At 39.7% G+C, this 24,086-nt stretch overlaps 1 protein-coding gene across 1 annotated transcript; it reads left to right on the top strand.

Moving 5' to 3' along the window:
* The first annotated feature begins 130 nt into the window (after positions 1 to 130).
* LOC117519888 (neuronal acetylcholine receptor subunit alpha-9-II) lies at positions 131 to 17,120 on the top strand. Its single transcript, XM_034181160.1, has 6 exons — positions 131 to 2,675; positions 2,871 to 3,016; positions 4,360 to 4,514; positions 12,509 to 12,689; positions 13,446 to 13,797; positions 15,497 to 17,120. The coding sequence occupies exons 1-6, from the start codon at positions 2,564 to 2,566 to the stop codon at positions 16,270 to 16,272; spliced, it is 1,722 nt and encodes a 573-aa protein (XP_034037051.1). The 5' UTR covers positions 131 to 2,563; the 3' UTR covers positions 16,273 to 17,120.
* The last annotated feature ends 6,966 nt before the right edge of the window (positions 17,121 to 24,086 follow it).

Genomic DNA, 24,086 nt, shown 5'->3' with positions numbered 1-24,086 from the left:
TTACCTTCAGATACATGGTTTAATTATGGTATGTAATAAATTTATTAATGCGTGATATTTTTCATCTGCTTTATCATTATCTTCATTACAGCTAAGTACTGGAGAATTGGCTTAAGTGCAGTAGACTATCCAAAAACATCTGAACCCTGATTGGTGTGAAAAATTCACTGTTGTCTTTACTGTAGCAAAATTTTCTCCCACTGTACCTTGAAGCTGTAATTTAAAAACAGTAACAAAAAACTTTTGGCTTCTCTCTTTGCCTCCAGGGTCACTGCAGGAGATCAGACATGTATCTGCATGTTGTTTCAGCACCAGTTTCATGCCAGATGCCTTTCCTGACTCGACTCCATGTTATGTGAAGAATGGGCACTGGTGGTGTTGAACCAGGAACCTACTGCTTTAGAAGCAAGCGCACTAACCCCTTGGGGACACCATGCTGCCCTGCAGCTGTAACTAATGGATTTTTCTTTTTTTTTTTCCTGCTCTATGCGCAGTCTCTAATCACAGCCACAGAAGCTTGTAACACCTTCTGAGAGCTTCCTTCATGAGTGTCCGTCATACAGGCTAATCTTGATTTTGACAGTGGTACTTTGCTAATATCAGAATTGGACATGGACAGGTGGCTATCTGGGTCATATACTGTGCGGTGCCCATCCTCTCCACTATGCAAGTATTGCATATGTGCACAAAACACTAGAATGCCGCTTAACATGTTTCTGTTCTTGTGTGGAGCAGTGTGTTGCACAGTTGCTTGCACAAAGTTCAACCCTTTGGGAAAGTTTCTAGAATTATTTGGAACGGTGTGTGAGTCCAGAATGTAATTGTCAATGTTCATTGTTCACTCTTGTTACGTAATATCTGTAATTTTTCTAAAAATATTAGTCCTAACAATGTTACATTTTGGTGTTGTTCATCCTTGAACCAAAATAGATAAGCATACAAATGGCAAATGTCAGCTTTCCCCTGTTTGTCCGTGTTCAAAGCTGTACGCACGCACACGTACACAAACACAGAGGCCACTTGGCTTTTAATATATAGATGATTTACCACCCCCTGCTGGAATAACGTGTGAGCCCAGAATGTAATTATCAACGTCTTTTCATTGTTGTTAGCTAATATCCCTAATTTCTCCAAAAATGTTAGCCCTATCAACTTTCTGTTTTCACAGTGTTCATTCGTGACCAAACAGCGCATGTCAGCTCTCCCCAGTTTGTCCGTGATCGAAGCCATACCTGTGTACGCATGCACATGTACACAGAGGTGACTTGGTTTTTAATATATAGATAAATAAAGACTGTTAAGATGTTTTGGTCTAGGTTTGCCTGCATGATTGAAGGTCATTGTTTTGCTGGAAATCAGATATTCTCCAAAGGTGTAGGTTTCTTGCAGGTGCCTTACAACACGTCTTTGTGTAGGAGTCCCCTACTTTCATTCTAGCTTTACACCCTGAAGCCTGCCCACATCCACACAGCACTATGGCGTGTTTATGTTGGTGCTTCGTTTGGTTAAGAACCTCAGCTTCTCCAGACTAAAGACCTTTAACCTTAGAATGAACAAACTAGCAGAGTTACCACATGCATCTCGTGATCCAACCAAGAAGCTATGACTGGTGACGTACTGAAAAAGCGGGAATGTACACAAACTGTCGCAGCTTCAGGTCTCTTGGTTGTTTCACTCACATTCGGTTTAAAGCAGATTTACAGCTGCAGTATTCATGGGACATTCGGTGGCTGTGCACTCTGCAGCACTCCTGCTGAAATATATATTGTAATTGATGTTTCCATATTGATTGTCACAGAATTGCTTTTGGGAATTTCACTGCAAAATTCACAGCAGTGACCTTTTAATGTCATCACATTCCTGTATCATGAGTTATGTGAATTATACATCATGTTAATTACTATTAAACTGCAGATTTGCTTCATATTTAGTGATGACATGTTAAGTGCCACTATTTACCTTTTAATTTTAGCTGCTTTTACGAATCAGAACAGTTTCACCCTAACTTTCTACCAGAACACTGCAGAGAAGATGGATTAAAAAAAAAAACAAAAAACTTACAGGTCAGATGGATAAGACTCTAAAATGAAAGACAAACATTTATAAATGAAGAGGACTGAAGGACCTTGAGGGTCCATAAATGTCAACAAACAAATCATAGACCTTTGGTTTAGACATGGAGTCCGTCCACACCCTACTGCATGCTAAATATTACATTATTATTTTTAGATTAATATTTTAATGCCAATCTTTTCTCCTCCAGTTCTCTGGTGACAGCAGCATGTGACTGTCACAGACCATAAGTCCACCTGGCTGCAGACGAGTGATTGACAGATGAATAGCCCGTGTGCGGCGATGCTTCGGGGCATCTTGTTTCTCTCAGTCTGCCGCTGCTATGTGATAGCTGGAGTTTAATTCTGTGTCTCAGTTCAGCAGACACGCTGTCTCCCCTGTCCTGCATTAAGAACTGGTCTGAATGGCAGAACCACCAAATGAAACGGTGCCCAGATCTCCGCCTGAGTTCAATTGGGGTTGAACGGGCATCATGTAGGCTTGTCGGGGAATGAAACTGAAAACTGTTGGACTTCTGAATGCGGTCATCTGTTATTTTGTCTCATACGCACAAGTGCTGAAGATGTTTCCAATAATATGTCTTGCGTTGCTCCTTCCTGAAGGTGAGTGGGGGGAATTAACCTTACTGTTTTATTCATGTGCATCCTTTTTTTTCTCCTATGAGTTTTTAAACAAAGTTTTGAGCTGCATTGCTCATAACAATAATATTGAAAAACCTTTGAGTTAATGGTTTATTGCAGAGGAGACTGTGCTGAACATTTTAGAAGTATGATCTGTCTCTCTCTCTCTCTCCCCAGTGGCTCACTCAGCTCAGGGCCATTACGCCCACAAGCTATTGAATGATTTGATGGAGAATTACTCCAACGCCCTGCGGCCGGTGGAGGACACTGACAGGGCCCTCAACGTCAGTTTGCAGATCACCCTTTCTCAGATCAAAGACATGGTGGGTACAAGCTCATCTGCAAAATCCTCAGATTAGAATTACACATTGTGCTTTGTATTGTGGTAACAGCTTGTTATTACTCAAACCCCTAGAGGGGTTTGTGAGGCTATTAGAATATTTTTGTCTGTGTGTGTGTGGACAAATATCTCACCGCTTGGTCAGTTTTATTCATAGTACACATGTGATGTGAATTACCAGTGATAACAGCATTACAGTAATATGAAGGTCAGAGGTCAATTTACTGAATCATCAGAAAACTGCCTTATTCACAATAACTTTAAGAGCTGGAAGGATGATCCCAAGTGCATGTGTCTCAGCAAACAGATTGCCATGTGCTATCACATGACATCACTGTATGCTTTCATGTGATAGCAGCATACAATCAACAAAACCCATTTTTTGTCAGTAGCCCTGACACTAGAAGAGGTAGAAGGATGATTTCATGTGCATACAAATCAGAAACTAGAATGTCATATTACAAGGTGTATGTCACAAAGTCATCATGACATGTTAACAATTTTTTATGACTGTTAGAGGGTAGTATGCCTTGTCTGTATGATCATTATATGTACAAGTCTGTTTATAAATGAGAATTTGCAAGTTTTACTCGCTTCCTGTGATTGGGATTTGTTGTGACCATCTCATTAATAACTTTGTATTGCTGCTGGGTTTGCAATATTCCCCAACAGATGTATGAGGAGATGGACACTGACAACAGTATGGGTTCTGTGAATAATTATTTCAAACTGGGAGTGGTGCCATATACAGTGGCTTGCAAAAGTATTCAGCTCCTTGGTATTTCACGCATTTTAACTTGTTTATGGCATTTCGAATACAAAAAGTAAATCAGGCTTCTCAGTATAAAAACTTCTAAAAATTATCTTCTTTAGACTCAAACTGAAAGTAAATCTCTACAACGTGATATAAATGAATTAAAAATGTAAAATCTGAGATGATGGGTTGCATAAGTAATCAGCCCCTTTGGTATAATACCTGTAAATAATCAATTTACTTGCCAGTTTTCTTCAGACAAGTCACACAGAATTATTTTGATGTTGTGTACCATGTGTTTCATTACCCACTGCAGTCCTTATTTCCTTATTTTAGCATTTTGATGAAACTCTGGCAACAATTCCATCCCTCCTTCCCGCCTCACTCATTCCCCTGCTGTTGCCAGACAGGTCTGGATTTCAGTTGTTCTGATCATCTGAAGTGGATCGACTCATGCAGTGTTCACAAGAGAGTTAACACGAAGGCCATCTCTGTTTATCTTGTGTGTGTGTTGACATGATTTCCTTCATAAATGTTTCTTCTCATTTCTGTGATTGTCACCGTGTGTGTAGGATGAGAGGAACCAGGTTCTGATTGCCTACCTGTGGATTAGGCAGACGTGGCACGATGCCTACCTGAAGTGGAATAAGGAGGACTATGATGGGCTGGAGGTCATTCACATCCCCAGCAGCCTTGTGTGGAGGCCTGACCTCGTCCTCTATAACAAGTATGCCCGTATGTCACACACATGCACTCACCTGAGCTTTCTATCTGCTGTTAGGACCATATATATTTGGGTAGAGAGAGTTTTTATGAGCAACACCACCTGAGGTAAATGCTCTTGTGATCACCTTGGTGTCCATACAGCTGTGTTTGTCCATATGTTATCAAGATATTTTAAGAAGGCCTAATCTGGTTTTGATCATATTAGGCAGATATATTTGCTTATGGATGTGAAGAAGTTATATGGTGTTGGTCAGGATCGGTCAATGATCAAGGTCAAGGCCAAATTTATGGGCCCATGCCCATATATACAAAAATTCTGGGCCTGCATGCACGAAGCAGCCTAAGCATAAAAATAGATCCTAGTATCTATTCTGAGAAAAATCTTAGAATTTCTCGAATTCTTAGACATTTCTTGGTATTACCAAGATTACATTACCAATTTTCCCTTGGTAAGATGAAAGTTGTCCGCAAAGCACACTAGGCCATAAGAGAGCTCCTAAGGTGCCACACTACCAGCTTGATCTACGTAATTATTTTATGTTAATTTGCTGTCTTAACGTATTTATAAATTATTTACATTCTTATTATCATATACACACATTAATATTATTTTTTTTTTATTATTGTCAGTATTATTGATATTTTATTTTATTATTACTTCTATTTTGTCATTTGGTTTTTCAATGTACAACAGTGGAAATAAGTGTTTTCATTTTCTTGTGTCATGCATGCAATTTTAACGTATTTACAATTATATTATGTACTTACATGGAACTTAATAAACTCACGCACCCACACACACTTTTAATATGAAGATAATCGGCATGTGAATGAGATGTTCAAACATCTTCAAGCTGTGTACCAATTCATTTAGTGGTGAACTGCGTGAAATAATGAAAGACAAGTGAGAGCTTTTGTCTTTTTTGGCACTCTACCACTAGGAGGCGCTCTTATTTTTCAGATGAAATAACACAGGAATGGCATCAAACACGATACACTTTTCACTTATTGTGACAACAAGGTAACACGTAAGTCACTAAGCCAATTGAACTACAAAAACACAATAAATCAACAACACTAACAACATTTTTAAACTAACATGACACAATAGCAACATTTAAAACCCCAAAACCCAGAACTCCCATAATGCATTGCAGCACAAGAATTTACAGGTTTAGCGACCTGCCTGGCAGTCACTCCAATTTAATTTTGCTGAGTATCATCATCATGACATTAACTTATTTTCACAATTATGCATTTCTTAATACAGTTATATGATTGGTTGATTTTACTGTTCATTCATACGTAGTAGTGCAGAGTGCATTTATTTTTTTGGTTCCCCTTCCCTTTCTGTGACAACCAATCACAGCTCTTACAGGAACGCGTCATACCTAGCAACAGGGTCAACCCCGCCTCCTCACTAAGATAGGAGTTTCTGTCAACTCCTTGCCCAGAGTTGCTCTCAGACACCTCTTGGGTCTCTCTGAGGCTGGGAGTCCTTGCCAGGATATTTTAGGTTAAGTTAGGAGCTCTTTGAGAGGACTTTGAGATGCACCAAGCATACGGGCCCTGAAGTTTATGGATATTAGTTCAGATCTTTTATTGTTAGTGCAGTTCAATGCTTAAAACCTGTGTAACATTTTATTCTACAGCAGGGGTGGGCAACGAGGGCCGAGACACTGCATGTTTTCCTTGCAACCAATCACCTCAGCAGGTGGGTTGCTGATGAGCTTCTCCCTTGAACATAAACACCTGGTTGTCAATGAAATCACCTGCTGAAACACCTGAACATTAATGAAATCACCTGCTGAGATGATTGGTAGCAAGGAAAACCTGCAGTGCTTCGGCCCTTCATGGCACATGATTGCCAACCCCTGTTCTACAGGATTAATACTTGAAAATGTGGTTGTGGCATTGCTGTGCTCTTAGCACTTTTGAGCTACGTAGTTGCGTTTGTATCACAGCATATTAGAATTAAAATGAAATGAGCGTGGTACTCACTGGCAGCTTTGATTTAAGGATTATTACATCTAATGTCAACGGATAATGCACTTTACATATGTTCCCTTTTTATAAGGGCTCAAAAGTAATTGGATAGCTGGGTGTTACACTCAAGACACTTTTTATTATTATATAAGCTAGTGAGAAATAAACACTTCTAAAGTAGAAAATGCTATTTTTGTAACCTGATGACACCTCTGGAGTGATTTACAAGATATCTCGCGGTCGTCGGCATGCACACACATCACATGTGGTCAAAGGTAATTGCCGCTCTTTTCAAAAGCTCATGTATGCACACGCATGCCCTCTTGCAGACGCCATTAAAATGTTAAATATAATGCAGTGCTATACAATACCCTTGGCTGTATGAGCATTGTCTTCTTTATAATTTGCAGTTGTTTAATTGGTATCCCAGATATATATATATATATATATATATATCTATATATATATATATATATATATATATGACTAGTAATGACTTCATGACTTTCTTTGCTAACAAAATTTTAACTATTAGAGAAAAAATTACTCATAACCATCCCAAAGACGTATCGTTATCTTTGGCTGCTTTCAGTGATGCCGGTATTTGGTTAGACTCTTTCTCTCAGATTGTTCTGAGTTATTTTCATTAGTTACTTCATCCAAACCATCAACATGTCTATTAGACCCCATTCCTACCAGGCTGCTCAAGGAAGCCCTACCATTATTTAATGCTTCGATCTTAAATATGATCAATCTATCTTTGTTAGTTGGCTATGTACCACAGGCTTTTAAGGTGGCAGTAATTAAACCATTACTTAAAAAGCCATCACTTGACCCAGCTATCTTAGCTAATTATAGGCCAATCTCCAACCTTCCTTTTCTCTCAAAAATTCTTGAAAGGGTAGTTGTAAAACAGCTAACTGATCATCTGCAGAGGAATGGTCTATTTGAAGAGTTTCAGTCAGGTTTTAGAATTCATCATAGTACAGAAACAGCATTAGTGAAGGTTACAAATGATCTTATGGCCTCAGACAGTGGACTCATCTCTGTGCTTGTTCTGTTAGACCTCAGTGCTGCTTTTGATACTGTTGACCATAAAATTTTATTACAGAGATTAGAGCATGCCATAGGTATTAAAGGCACTGCGCTGCGGTGGTTTGAATCATATTTGTCTAATAGATTACAATTTGTTCATGTAAACGGGGAATCTTCTTCACAGACTAAGGTTAATTATGGAGTTCCACAAGGTTCTGTGCTAGGACCAATTTTATTCACTTTATACATGCTTCCCTTAGGCAGTATTATTAGACGGTATTGCTTAAATTTTCATTGTTACGCAGATGATACCCAGCTTTATCTATCCATGAAGCCAGAGGACACACACCAATTAGCTAAACTGCAGGATTGTCTTACAGACAAAGACATGGATGACCTCTAATTTCCTGCTTTTAAACTCAGATAAAACTGAAGTTATTGTACTTGGCCCCACAAATCTTAGAAACATGGTGTCTAACCAGATCCTTACTCTGGATGGCATTACCCTGACCTCTAGTAATACTGTGAGAAATCTTGGAGTCATTTTTGATCAGGATATGTCATTCAAAGCGCATATTAAACAAATATGTAGGACTGCTTTTTTGCATTTACGCAATATCTCTAAAATTAGAAAGGTCTTGTCTCAGAGTGATGCTGAAAAACTAATTCATGCATTTATTTCCTCTAGGCTGGACTATTGTAATTCATTATTATCAGGTTGTCCTAAAAGTTCCCTGAAAAGCCTTCAGTTAATTCAAAATGCTGCAGCTAGAGTACTAACGGGGACTAGAAGGAGAGAACATATCTCACCCATATTGGCCTCTCTTCATTGGCTTCCTGTTAATTCTAGAATAGAATTTAAAATTCTTCTTCTTACTTATAAGGTTTTGAATAATCAGGTCCCATCTTATCTTAGGGACCTCGTAGTACCATATCACCCCAATAGAGCGCTTCGCTCTCAGACTGCAGGCTTACTTGTAGTTCCAAGGGTTTGTAAGAGTAGAATGGGAGGCAGAGCCTTCAGCTTTCAGGCTCCTCTCCTGTGGAACCAGCTCCCAATTCAGATCAGGGAGACAGACACCCTCTCTACTTTTAAGATTAGGCTTAAAACTTTCCTTTTTGCTAAAGCTTATAGTTAGGGCTGGATCAGGTGACCCTGAACCATCCCTAAGTTATGCTGCTATAGACTTAGACTGCTGGGGGGGTTCCCATGATGCACTGTGTGTTTCTTTCTCTTTTTGCTCTGTATGCACCACTCTGCATTTAATTATTAGTGATCGATCTCTGCTCCCCTCCACAGCATGTCTTTTTCCTGGTTCTCTCCCTCAGCCCCAACCAGTCCCAGCAGAAGACTGCCCCTCCCTGAGCCTGGTTCTGCTGGAGGTTTCTTCCTGTTAAAAGGGAGTTTTTCCTTCCCACTGTAGCCAAGTGCTTGCTCACAGGGGGTCGTTTTGACCGTTGGGGTTTTACATAATTATTGTATGGCCTTGCCTTACAATATAAAGCGCCTTGGGGCAACTGTTTGTTGTGATTTGGCTCTATATAAAAAAAATTGATTGATTGATATATATATATATGTGTGTATATGTGTGTATTTATATGTGTGTATGTATATGTGTGTATTTATATGTATGTATGTATATGTGTGTATGTACGAGGTCTATTAGAAAAGTATCCGACCTTATTATTTTTTTCAAAAACCATATGGATTTGAATCACGTGTGATTACATCAGACATGCTTGAACCCTCGTGGGCATGCAAGAGTTTTTTCACGCCTGTTGGTTACGTCATTCGCCTGTGGGCAGTCTTTGAGTGAGGAGTGGCCCACCCTCTCGTCGATTTTTTTCATTGTTTAGGAATGGCTCAGAGACTGCTGCTTTGTTTTATCAAAATTTTTTCAAAACTGTAAGGCACAACTGAGTGGACACCATTCGATAAATTCAGCTGGTTTTTGGTAAAAATTTTAACGGCTGATGAGAGATTTTGGTCTGGTAGAGTCGCTTTAAGGACGGCCCACGGCGTCTGACGGTGATCTGCACTTCGAAGCGGCAGCGTCTCGCTGTTTCAAGTTGAAAACTTCCACATTTCAGGCTCTGTTGACCCAGTAAGTCGTCAGAGAACAGAGAACTTTCAGAAGAAGTCGGCATGAGGAGTTTATTCGGACATTCCATTGTTAACGGACATTTTGTAATGAAAGAACGTGCGGGCAGAGTCGCATGTCGGGCCGGACCCGACCGCGGGGGGTCGTGACAGGAAAAACACCTCCGTTGGAAACCTTAACGGGCAAGTTGGAACATGCCCAAGCTGTTAAACAATTTCTCAGTTACTCACTTGTTGAAAGCCATCAAAAGCCGCCTGAATTTTACAAATGGTTTTCAACACGGAGGTGTTTTTCCTGTCGCGATTTGCCGAGTCGTCACGGAAACGACTCTGCGAATTTGCGCGCACGTCTTTCATTAAAAAATGTCCTTAAACAGTGGAATGTCTGCATAAAGTCCTCATGCCGGCCTCTTCTGAATCTTCTCTGTTCTCTCACGACGTCCTGGGTAAATTGAGCCTTAAATTAGGATGTTTTCAGCTCAAAACAGGCCGACGACGGCGCCTGGAAGCGCTGCATGATGTCTGCTCCGTGGGAAGTCCTTACAGCGACAGAAACACCCCATAATCTCTCATCAGCCGTTAAACTTTTCACCAAAAACCAGCTTAATTTCTCGAATAGTGTCCACTCGGATATTCCTCACAGGTCCAGAAAAAGTTTTGATAAAGCAACGCGCGCCATCTCGAGCAGCGTGTGAAACAAAGGAATTCAGCCGAGAGGGCGGGACCACATCTCACTCAAGGCCTGCCCACAGGGAAATGACGTCACTGACGCGTGAAAAAACTCACGCATGCGCACGAGGGTTCAAGCATGATTGGTGTAATCGCATGTCATTCAAATCCATATAGTTAAAAAAAAAAAATAAAAGGGTCGGTTTATTATCTAATAGACCTCGTATGTATATATGTATGTATGTATGTATGTATGTATGTATGTATGTATATATATATATGTATGTATGTATGTATATATATGTATGTATGTATGTATATATATATATGTATATATATATGTATATATGTATGTATGAAATTGTACATTTATTATTTACATTAATTATTAAATTTCTATTCGGTTCAGTGCAAAGCCGTGATGTGACTACAGCGATGGCAGAGCTGGTGACTTTGTTTACATTAACAAACTTCTTTTCTTGTGCACCAAAACAGGTTATAAAGGGCTTGAATTTGTTTGATTCTGGTCGAGTGATGTCTGTAAATGTTGCAAATAGTACAGGATGCCGGCTGCCATTAAACGCCACAGAGGATGAGAGGGTGCGTTAGGTTTATGTCACAGAAGTGCATTTTGAGGTTGGAGCACATTTCTGCCTTCACAAAATGCCTCAACAAACCACAAAAAATGCATAAAATTACTTACTTTACTCATATTTGTTGTCAGTCTGGCTAAATTGTCTGACTCTGACCCACTGATTAGGCAGCTTATCTCGTTTTTCACAGCGGAGCATCTGCAAGGGTGCATTTGTTTAACAACACGGGACCGCACATTTCTGCATTCACAAAATGCCTCAAAAAGTGCATAAAAGTACTTACTTTTGTCATATTTGTTGTCAGTCTGGGTAAATAGTCGGAATAATCTCATTTCCTCAGCGGAGCGTTCGTGAGACAAAAACATGATTGGCCGCAGGGAGCATTGTGGGTAGTGTAGTTCAGGTTCACTTTGGATGTTACAGTGAGTGAGTCCACTTGACACAAAAACAAAACAGACTAATTTTAACATCTTATTTAATTTCTCTGTGGCTGTAATTTAATCGCTAATACTCGGTGGAGGGGGGAAGCCCTCATGACGCAGCTGTGTTCAGAGTGACTTTTCTTCACGTTTAGACACTGTTTTGGATTTTTTTTTAAAAAAAGGACACTTTATGTGGATTATTTATTCAGATGAATCCCACTGAAACTAACAGGTAAGAATTTATATTTACTATGTGTATTTTACTCTGCCAATCAATGCATTAATGGACATATTTCAGTTGTTTAAACCGCAGGGTTCAAAACGTGTGAAAAAAGCAGCGGCTTTTTAGTTCGTAAATGATGGTGTATCTAATACTGAGATAAACTGTGACTTCTAATTCTGTGTTTTGCTGCTTTTGAAAGATGATGACAGTGTTTTGGGTTTTATTTTTTCTTCATTCATTTTTCGTGCGTTCTTATGTATTGTGATCCTTGAATTTATCCAGCAGTAAAAAGTGAAAGTGATGTAGCCGCGTCCAAATCAATAATAAAGGTTATCTGTTATCTGTAATAAAGATAAATTTTTAAGCAGTTTATCGGTTTACTGTCATAAATATAACTTTTCAGTTATTGGATGAATGGTTACAATGATTTACAAAAACAGCATTTTCAGTTTTAGAAGTGATTATTCCTCGTTAGCTTTTACATAATATATGACAGCGAGGTTATATTATCACATTTGTGTATCAGGAGTTAATATGTGTTAATATGTAATATGTGCCACTTAAAACAAAAAACAAAATGTGATTTTTATTGATTTATTTATTTTTTTAACCTCTTAAAATATGTCAAGGTTAGCCATCTTTGAACTTGTACAAGGTCTGTGTCCCAAGAATATTCCCTGTGAATTTGAAAGCTCTGGCAGCAATAGAACTGGATTTAGGCTGAACACAGACAGACGGACAGATAGACGGATGGGCGGATGGGTTCAATAAACCGCCAAAGTCAGAATTAAAGGTACAGTGCACAAAATCCCAAGAGAAAAACCACCTAGATTTAATAGAGTGTACGATAATAATTTGGTTCTGATCAGCATTTTTGACCTCCAGACTTGTGTACCTGCAGCTGATATTTTTGCCCAATGACACAGGTGATAATTTGTCATTGAGTCTCTGTTTTCTGTTCTACAGGGCTGATGATGACTTCTCAGGGCCAATGGACACCAACGTGAAGCTGCGGTACACTGGAGAGATAACATGGGATGCTCCCGCCATCACCAAGAGTTCCTGTGTGGTGGATGTCTCCTACTTCCCCTTTGACAGCCAAAATTGTAACCTGACCTTTGGTTCCTGGACCTACAATGGCAACCAGGTATGTTACCATGAATACTATGAAATCAGGGAATATTGGCTTCAGTACAAACTCTGGATTTTAGACTTTTCTCTTTGGTTAATTACTATTGGAATGGAACTGGACTACCAATAGTGTTTGGTTCTACATGAGGACTTCTGGTTACCTGTGACACTTAACCTATGTAACCTGTTATGGTCAGGGGTAGTAGTAGACTCCCATCTACTTCCCATCTAGGGGAAGTGATGGCCTCGTGAGTGGTTAAGGTGTTGGGCTTGAGTCCAGAAGATCATGGGTCCAAATCCCCGCCTGACTGGAAAATCACTAAGGGCCCTTGGGCAAGGCCTTTAATTCCCTATTGCTCCCGGTGTGTAGTGAGCGCCTTGTATGGCAGCACCCTGACATCGGGGTGAATGTGTGGCATAATTGTAAAGCGCTTTGAGCGTCTGATGCAGAAAGCGCTATATAAATGCAGTCCATTTACCATTTTACTTCACCCTACGGTAACTGGTCACAAGCCTAATGGGCCTGAGAGCCTGTATAGGACTTACTTCTACTTCTTATTAATTTACCAGAATGTACATGCAGTTGCAAGGGTATGCATTCATGCTTCATTGAGTCTGTGTTGCCACTCAGGTTTTGTTAGATAACTATGGCCACAACAAAGACATGCCTACATCACTTGACCAAGTCAATATTTGAGTTTATAACTTTTCTTTTGAAAATCTTTGTAGCTGCGGTACACCTGCTCATTGCATCCAAACACCTTGTCTTCAGGTAGACATCATTATGGACAAGGACAGTGGTGACCTCTCTGACTTTGTGGAAAATGTGGAGTGGGAGTGTCATGGGATGCCAGCCACAAAGAATGTCATCATGTACGGCTGCTGCTCTGACCCATATCCAGACATCACCTACACCGTGCTGCTGCAGCGCCGCTCTTCCTTCTATATCTTTAACCTCCTTCTCCCCTGCTTCCTCATCTCGTTCTTGGCTCCTCTGGGATTCTACTTGCCTGCAGACTCCGGGGAGAAGGTTTCCCTCGGAGTGACCGTGCTGCTGGCTCTCACTGTGTTCCAGCTAATGGTGGCTGAGAGCATGCCACCCTCAGAGAGTGTGCCGCTTATAGGTAGAGTAAGAGTTCTGTCACTGTGGTTGAAGATGGTGAAGAATATCTGCATGATATCTTTGTCACTGTGTCTAAGCCTGGATTCTCTAAATAATAAAAAAAAATCTACCAGCCAACCTGTTGATTGAGATCTAAGTAAAAAGGGTGTTATATTTATTTTTGCCCATTCAGTGTTTTCTCTTTACCTGATCAGAGACAAGGTGCCAGCATTAATTAACACTGTGTATAGAACAGACGGAAAGCTCTTCAACTTGAGCCGACTGAGAACCAAGAAGAAAATCACCATCGTTTTGCTTCTGGACTTCCAGTATACCAACGACAGCAGCATTCCATCTTTGATGGAAGGTCTTCAGAAAATTCTTGAAACCTTTGGCGAAGCGTACACGAAGCTTGGTCTTCACATCAACCTGAAGAAGACACAGGTCCTGTATCAACCTCCACCCAATATGGTAAATACAAAGCTTCCTGCTGTGAAGCTGCACAGATGGGTCCTGGAAAATGTGACCCATTTTCCATACCTGGGCAGCCATGTCATCAAATGCCGACATTGATGACAAGATCCAACACTGACTCAAGTGAGCAGGAACTGCCTTTGATCGGCTTCACAATGGCATTTTTGACAATGGAGACCTTCAACATGAGATGAAAATCCTTGTCTACAAAGCTGTTGTCACGCTAACCCTGCTGTACAGATTTTACACGTGGACCACCTACCGCTGCCACCTGAGGACCCTCGAGCGATTCCACCAACGCTGTCTGAGGAGTATCATCTGCAAAAGGTGAGAAGACTACCATACCAACATCAGCATCCTGGCTGAAGCCAAGAACAGAGCATAGAGTGGGCCATCATCAAAAACCAGTTTCGGTAAGTGGGTCGCGTCATTGGGATGGATGACAGCTGATTTCCTAAGCCCTCCAATGGTCCAGAGGAGAGCAGAAGAAATGCTACAAGGACCTCCTGAAGCACAACCTCAAGAACTACTCTATCAACTGGAAGACCTGGTAAGAACAAGCAAGGGACTGAGCCAGCTGGCAAGCAATCATCAGCACCAGAGTGGTAGCCTTTGAAAACATGGACGAACAACCTAGAGGAGAAGCAGAGAAAGATGAAGGAGCGAGAGCAAGATCCTGACCTGCAGAAGCTTCCCGCAGCATCCGTGTGCAGCATCTGTAAGAAACACTGCATGTCAAGACTGGGCCTGTTCAGTCATCTCCGTGTCCACCATCCCGTCTGGGAATCGAGCAAGAGACAATCTTTCTTGCACCCAAAGGATTGCCACAATGATGACGAAAGCAATGTGATATGACAGTACGTAGCATACATGTGAAATCGTTGGAAGAGCTCGGCTTTGTGTTTCCCTGTATGTGGATGAACATTTTCAAAGTTAATATTTCAGATCTTTCAGGAATGTGGCTATCCTAAGATCACCAAAGCTTCGTTCAGGAATGCTTCCAACTATTTTGTGCGGATGTACCGTGGTGTAATGATACACTACATTATGGTTAAGACCAAAACACTGAATTACCATTGTAGCAGTTTCTGACAAAGATACATTGGAGCCTAAAATCTTACAATTTACTTTACACCAAAATTAAGACTTATTTATGATTTGATCTTTGATTGATTTGGGACATGAGTTGAGCAGTTACATCAAACTATCTACCGAACGTTCAACTTGTCTGTCTGTCTGCTCCACAGGAAAGTACTACATTGCCACTATGACGATGGTTACAGCTTCTACTGCGCTCACCATTTTCATCATGAACATCCACTTCTGCGGTGCTGAAGCCAAGCCAGTGCCCCAGTGGGCAAAAGTCCTCATCATTGACTACATGTCCAAGATTTTCTTTGTTTATGAGGTCGGAGAGAACTGTGCCTCTTCCTCTTCTCAGTCTCTCCAGGATGACCTCCGTCGCCAGCAGCACCTCAGTCAGCATGTCCATGCAAATGGTAAACCAGGGGTAAACCACAGCAGCCAACAGGAGAGGCAGTATAACAGTTACACCACGCCACAGACCCCCAAGCACCATCATCATCCCAGAGTGAAAGCCCAGCACCACATCACCAGGGAGGAGAGGAGCTTCCTCTCCAGTCCTGCTCCAAGGATGTACGAAGATTCTAATGGGAAAATCCCAACAGGCAACAACTGCAAAAACAACCAGAATATCTTCTGTTACTCTGAAGACCAGAAACTTCCCTACTGCCCTGAAGAAAAAAAGCCTCCGTCTCCAGTCTCCACTGCGACCTTTGGCCCCTGTATTTTGTGTAGCCAAGGCAATGGCGTCTCTGGTGCAGACGCCAAGTTGGTGCGTAATGTGGAGTACATTGCCAACTGTTTCCGAGAGCAGAGGGCCACGTGCGCCAAAGGAGCGGAATGGAAGAAGGTTGCTAAAGTCATGGACAGGTTTTTTATGTGGATCTTCTTCATTATGGTTTTCCTCATGAGCATCCTCATCATTGGCAAAGCACCATGACAGTGCAGTTTTTTTATTTAGATTGCCTTTAGTAAATTATTTGTAGTTGATTAAAGACATTTTTCTTCTTTTTAAAATAATAAACCTGCAGGTTCATACTGTATGTTGAAATGTCAGTGAAGATTGTGGAATTTTCTTGATTGATAATTATTGTATGGCCTTGCCTTACAATATAAAGCGCCTTGGGGCAACTGTTTGTTGTGATTTGGCGCTATATAAAAAAAATTGATTGATTGATTGATTGATGAGGTTATTGTGAGTCAGAGGACCACTTGTGCTGTGGAGTTAGACAGTCTGGGGGGGGGCTGGGGGGGGTTCTTTCCATCATGCCTCAGCAGCTGTTTTTAGCTCTTGTGCCTCTGTGTCACATGATTTTGGCATTCATAGTATAAATTGCTTGATTTTAAAATTAAAAACAGTATAAATATGGTTTGTCATGTGCTCTTTATTATTAAGACCCCCCCCCCCCAAAAAAAGCACACTTACACACTCCCAAAAAGCTGTATTGGTTATTGTTTTTTCATGGCTTGTACAGCAAAAATGTAAATAAATGGGTAGGTGAATATATTCCAGAGAGATGATCTATAGATGAACTCAAAAAACAATGAATGCTGTCATTTTGTAAGGTGCTGTTTGGGCGTTTAGCGCAGTTTGTCACCATGATGATGTTGCACATTTAGCTTACCTAAGTGGTGATATGCTGCTCTTAGTGATGGTGGTCAGCCTTCGCAAGGCCACCAACATTTCTCAACATTGCACCCAGTGAGTCAAAACTTGACATACAGTAGTGTTCAGAATAATAGTAGTGCTATGTGACTGAAAAGATTAATCCAGGTTTTGAGTATATTTCTTATTGTTACATGGGAAACAAGGTACCAGTAGATTCTCACAAATCCAACAAGACCAAACATTCATGATATGCACACTCTTGAGGTTATGAAATTGGGCTATTAGTAAAAAAAGTAGAAAAGGGGGTGTTAACAATAATAGTAGCATCTGCTGTTGACGCTACAAACTCAAAACTATTATGTTCAAACTCCTTTTTTAGAAATCCTGTGAATCACTAAACTAGTATTTAGTTGTATAACCACAGTTTTTCATGATTTCACATCTGCGAGGCATTAATGTTGGTTTGGAACCAAGATTTTGCTCATTTACTAGTGTGCTTGGGGTCATTGTCTTGTTGAAACACCCATTTCAAGGGCATGTCCTCTTCGGCATAAGGCAACATGACCTCTTCAAGTATTCTGACATATCCAAACTGATCCATGATACCTGGTATGCGATATATAGGCCCAACACCATAGTAGGAGAAACATGCCCATATCATGATGCTTGCACCACCATGCTTCACTGTCTTCACTGTGAACTGTGGCTTGAATTCAGAGTTTGGGAGTCGTCTCACAAACTGTCTGTGGCCCTTGGACCCAAAAAGAACAATTTTACTCTCATCAGTCCACAACATATTCCTCCCTTTCTCTTTAGGCCAGTTGATGTGTTCTTTGGCAAATTGTAACCTCTTCTGCACATCTTTTATTTAACAGAGGGACTCTGCGGGGTATTCTTGCAAATAAATTAGCTTCACACAGGCGTCTTCTGTCACAGCACTTACAGGTAATTCCAGACTGTCTTTGATCATCCTGGAGCTGATCAATGGGTGAGCCTTTGCCATTCTGGTTATTATTCTATCCATTTTGATGGTTGTTTTCCATTTTCTTCCGCGCATCTCTGTTTTTTTTTGTCCATCTTAAAGCATTGGAGATCATTGTATATGAACAGCCTATAATTTGTTGCACCTGCGTGTACGTTTTCCCCTCTCCAATCAACTTTTTAATCAAACTATGCTGTTCTTCTGAACAATGTCTTGAACGTCCCATTTTCCTCAGGCTTTCAAAGAGAAAAGCATGTTCAACAGGTGCTGGCTTCATCCTTAAATAGGGGACACCTGATTCACACCTGTTTGTTCCACAAAATTGACAAACTCACTGACTGAATGCCACACTACTATTATTGTGAACATCCCCTTTTTCTACTTTTTTTACTAATAGCCCAATTTCATAGCCGTAAGAGTGTGCATATCATGAATGCTTGGTCTTGTTGGATTTGTGAGAATCTACTCAATCCTCTGGTACCTTGTTTCCCATGTAACAATAAGAAATATAGTCAAAACCTGGATTAATCTTTTTAGTCACATAGCATTACTATTATTCTGAACACTACTGTATTCTTGAGAAATGTTGGTTTCTCAGAATGCAAACGATAGAGAACCATACCCTACTTTTTCTGGGTCAGCCTCAAAACTTCTCAATTGCCCCTCATATATTTCTGGGGTGGGCCTGGCAGTTTGAGGGTTCTGCACAATATACTGCACACTTCTCGACAGAGACCTCTGATGTTGTGCTGTAATCTGCTGGAGGCACTGTTCCAGTTTGGGGTTACAGCTCCTAGTGCTCCTATGACCACTGGGACTACTAGGACTTACACATCTGATCCAGTTGTTCCTTCAGCCCTTTGCACATTTTAATTTTCTTGTGCTCTATCTGATGTTGCTGTCAGCTGGGATTGCCACATTGATCACAACTGTGATCGTCTTTCCCTTGTCAACCACCACTATATCTGGTTGGTTGGCCAGCAGCTGCTCGTCTGTCTGGAATTTAAAGCCCCTTCAGCTTGCATCTTGCAACCTGTTACATTGTGCTGGACTGTTTCTGGGGCACATTTGTGACTTTGGTCCTATCGGCTGTGGTAGACTCCTCATGCCTCTATGGATCTGATGCTTAGGAAAAAGCAATTTTGTTTTAGTAATGTAAAATACCATAGATGATTTTTTTTTTTTTTTTTTTGTCTTGGACTGAGCATGCATTTAAGATATCTAGCTTCAGCTTCCTGTGCATGTATTGTTTACATGTCTGCTGATCTTATGCAGCAAATGTAAAACATGACTGTTCCCTCCAGGCATGCAGGTACTTTATCATGTAATTATAACGTCAGCATAAAATATGAGTGGTTGTAAGCGCATGTCTTATTCATGAGTCTGAAATCAGATATGTGTGTCTGAGAGACACCATGTATACGTCTGATCTGCACAATTACAATCACCCATTCAATAGTTAATGAACATGCTTTGTTTGTAGGCACCATAATAGGATGTAAGATAATATGGGCAATTGCTTATGCAGCAAATGAATGCCTGGGACCCATGTCTTCAACCTTTGCATGTGTGGTTGAGCTTCAAATTTTTATGTAAGAACTAGAACGCATCAAAGTGTAGTTTGAGAGTTAAGATCAGAAGTATGATGTTGCCTGTGGGGATCTATGGGCTCTAGATTGGGTAGTGTTTGTAAAATAGGTAGCTGACATTTTCAAGGGTGGTAATAAATTATGCAAAGTTTCTATAATGAGTTGGAATGGTGTGTGAGTCCAGAATATTTTTAGAACCTTAGACCTCAACAGGTTTTAGAAGAACTCGGCTCTTTTATTTCCTGATAATTATGTAATTTTGTAATGTTAATTTACCGTCTTAATGGATTTATAAATTTAGGTTCTTGTTATCATATACACACTATTATTATCATCCCCCCCCCCCAAATTACAGCCCTCTTAACCTGCCACTTTATGCATTTTTTTAAATGTAGATGTAAATTAATATTCACAGTTTTCAGCTAGTTGACAGTAGGGCTGTACAATATGGCCAAATTATCATATCTCAATATTGTCATATCAATATAATATAGGATATGACTATGATTTGCACTAAGTGCAGCAACAGTGAAAATTAAACATTCTTAAACAACACAGTAATAACACCACAATAATTTTGAACTCTTAAGGTTAGGATACTGTGCCCTCCAAAAGTATTGGAACACTTGGAATTTTACACATTTTAATTTGTTTATGCCATTTTAACTACAAGAAATACAATAAAATAATAAAAATTTCTAAAATGATCTTCCCAAAACTCAAACTGAAAGCAAATCTCTAAAACTTGATAAAACCTGTAAATAATAAGCAGTTTTATTGCCAGTTTTCTTTAGACAAGTCAGGTGATGGAAACATGAACATTTCCAAGTCACTGAATATGTCTTGGACTTTATTTACATCAATTATGAAAAAATACAAAGGTTTCTTTCACCAAAACATCAAATCTAGGCTTTCATCTCAAATGTACTTTCTCTCAAATTGTAGCTGAACTTTCAGGTTTTCTTTAAAAAAATATCCTCTACACCACTTCATCAGGAAGCTGGATTTTATATTTTTAATTAATTTATATCAAGTTGTAGAGATTTGCTTTCAGTTTGAGTTAAGGAAGATAATTTTAGAAAAAAATGTATTTGAAATGGAATAAACAAATTAAAATGTGTGAAATACCAAGTGCTCCAGTACTTTTGAGGGAAATTGAGAAACACTGAGGAGCAGCATCTTACATCTCATATATAGTGCAGCAGATAAGAGAATATTCAGAGTGGAATCCTGCAAATGGTGATACAAACATCACATTCGGCAAAAATAATCCATAGACATGAACTCTTTTAAAAAACTGATTGACCACTTGAATTTTCAATAGGCAGCCAGGTAGGGGTCAATTGAATTACACAGGGGTCAAAATTAAAAGATGCTCCAGTCATACAGAAAACTACACCACATTATTTGCCTGCTCGTAAAGATTCCAAAAAAGGTATAGTTTGGACAATCTGTGACTGAATGTTATGGAGTTATGAGGTAAAAGTAGCAAGAATGGTGACAAAGGTCAGTTTCAGTTTGTACAGGGGTCAAAAGTTAAAGTTTCTCCAATTTTGGTAAAAAATGATTCAAATTATTAAAATTAATTGGGTTTTAAAAAGTAAGTTTGTCACATGTCATATGTAATAGAAACCAATGGACATTGACCTTGTTTGACCTTTACTTTGGAGACCAAGCATTCAGCACTGTTAAAACAATTCCATTTATTAATCCTATTAATTCAACCAATAATTTGCATCACTTTTTTTTTTACCAAAATTAGAGCAACTCTTTACCTTTTGACCCCTGTACAAACTGAAATTGACCTTTGTCACCAAAACTGCATAACATTCAGTCGTAGTAGCCCAAACTATACTTTTTTGGAATCTTTATAATAAAGTAACGTGATGTAGTTTTCAATTTGATTGGAGCATTTTTAAATTTTGACCCCTATGTAATTCTTCAATTGACCTGGCTGCCTATTGAAAATTCAAGTGGCCGGTCATTTAATTTTAAAGTGTTTAAAGTTCAGTTATCTGCTGCACTAATAAGCCAACAGAGCATGAACCAGCTGCTGTCTGTTAGCTTAAACATGTATATAAGGCAACTTGAATTAAAGGAGAAATGCTGCTTTGAACAACCTGGACCTCATTTCTGGCATAAAATATGGTCATTTTCTCACCAATATAAGGTAGGTGTGATTAGAAGTCCATAGTTAAAACGTGTCCTGTTAAAATCCGAGGCAAACATTTTTCTTCTTCTACTAAAATGGATTAGAACTTTTTGTGGTACACAGCACCAACTATTGGACAGGAGGAACCTAGCAGCTGATGTGACACACTAATTGCAAAATGCAGCTCTTTCAACCAGATGTGCAGTGCCATGACATGCCAATCATCTTTGTCCAATCAGATTTCAGGGGAGTCCAGTGAAACCCTGGCCTCTGCTCTAGCTCCACCCATGCCAGGAAGTGTTCAACATCTGACATTTCCTGTTTCACTGTGACTGAAAATTTGGCACTTCCTGTTTGAATGTGAGCTTGCCACTGAGTTCCCACAAGATTCCATGGGATCTCATCTGTCAATCCAGGAAGTGTTTGACATTTGAACATTTCCTGTTTTACTGTGGATTCAGTTGTTTGACAATAAATAACAATAAATGGCTTCACCAAACCACTTGAGTGAAAAAAAAAGTTTTTGTGTTGCCATTCATATTCTCTTAAAAATGGCCCAAAAAGCAAAAATTCTGCCAGGGTATGTAAACTTTTGAGCACAACTGTATTTAATGTTGAAACTGATGAACTTGATTGTTTTTGTGCAAATATTTGCTCATTTTGAAATGGATACCTGCAACACATTTACATCACCTTTCCTTCTAACAACACTCAATAAGTGTTTGGGAACTGAGGACACTAATTTTGAGTGTCATGATTGGGTATAAAAGGACCATCCCCAAAATGCTCAGCCGTTCAGAAGCAAAGATGGGGCGAGGATCACATACTTGTTTGTGAACAACTGTGTGAAAAAAATAGACGAACAGTTTAAGAACAATGTCTCTCAATGTTCATTTGCAAGGAATTTAGGGATTCCATCTTCTACTGTCCATAAAATAATCAGAATATTCTGATAATCTGGAGAACTTACTACATGTAAGCGACAAGGCTGAAAACCAGCAATGAATGCCTGTGACCTTGCATCCCTCAGGTGGCACTGCATTAAAAACCGACATCATTGTCTAAAGGATCTTAGCGTGTGGGCTCAGGAACACTTCAGAAAACCATTGTCAGTTAACACAGTTCGTTGCTACGTCTACAAATGCAAGTTAAAACTCTACCATGCAAAGGGAAAGCCACACATCAAGAACATTCAGAAATGCTGCTGCCTTCTCTGGGCCCAAGCTCATTTGAAATGGACAGACGCAAAGGAAAAGTGTACTGTGGTCTGATGAGTCCACATTTCAAATTGTTTTTGAAAATCATGGACGTTGTGTCCTCCAGACAAAAGAGGAAAAAGACCATCCAGATTGTTACCAGCGCAAAGTTCAAAAGCCAGCATCTGTGATGGTATGGGAGTGTGTTAGTGCCCATGGCATGGGCAACTTACACATCTGTGATGGCACCATCAATGCTGAAAGGTACATCCCGGTTGTGGAGCAACACATGCTGCCATCCAAGCAACGTCTTTTTCAGAAACGTCCCTGCTTTTTTCAGCAAGACAATGCCAAGCCACATTCTGCACGTGTTACAACAGTGTGGCTTCGTAGTAAAAAAGTGCGGGTACTAGACTGGTCTGCCTGCAGTCCAGACCTGTCGCCCATTGAAAATGTGTGGCACATTATGAAGCACAAAATACGACAACTGAGACCCCGGACTGTTGAACAACTGAAGTCGTACATCAAGCAAGAATGGGAAAGAATTCCACCTACAAAGCTTCAACAATTAGTGTCCTCAGTTCCCAAATGCTTATTGAGTGTTGTTAGAAGGAAAGATGATTTAACACAGTGCTAAACACACCAGCTTTTTTGAAACATGTTGCAGGCATCCATTTAAAAATGAGCAAATATTTACACAAAACAATAAAGTTGATCAGTTTTAACATTAAATATTTTGTCTTTGTGGTGTATTCAATTGAATATACTGTAGGTTGAAGAGGATTTGCAAATCATTGCATTCTGTTTTCATTTACATTTTATGCAACGTCCCAACTTCATTGGAATTGGGGTTGTAGTTTTTCAATGGATTCTGCGTAATTTGGGGGTGCTGAATCCGAATTTGGTGTTAGTTTTTGCCAACCACATCATGTTTTTGAGATATGAAAACATTTTTTTATTAATATTTTTGTCAAAAGTTAAAAAGTTTATGTTGTGTTTAAACACCCATATATGGAACCTTGTTTGCAATGGATGGCAGCTACTCCCTTAAGAATGCATTTCCTAAACTATTTTTGAGCATTTTTGACCACAGTAGAATTACACTAAATCACAGATAAGGCACCACTGAAAAGTTAAATTTTTTAGTTTTGTTTCTTTCTCACAGAATGAAATTTTCAGCTTTAAACCAAAAGCATGCAAAAAATACACAAAAAGGTAACACTGTC

This window comes from Thalassophryne amazonica, chromosome 11, assembly GCF_902500255.1.
Source record: "Thalassophryne amazonica chromosome 11, fThaAma1.1, whole genome shotgun sequence".
Taxonomy (NCBI): domain Eukaryota; kingdom Metazoa; phylum Chordata; class Actinopteri; order Batrachoidiformes; family Batrachoididae; genus Thalassophryne; species Thalassophryne amazonica.
This window is presented reverse-complemented; position numbering and strand designations above follow the sequence as displayed.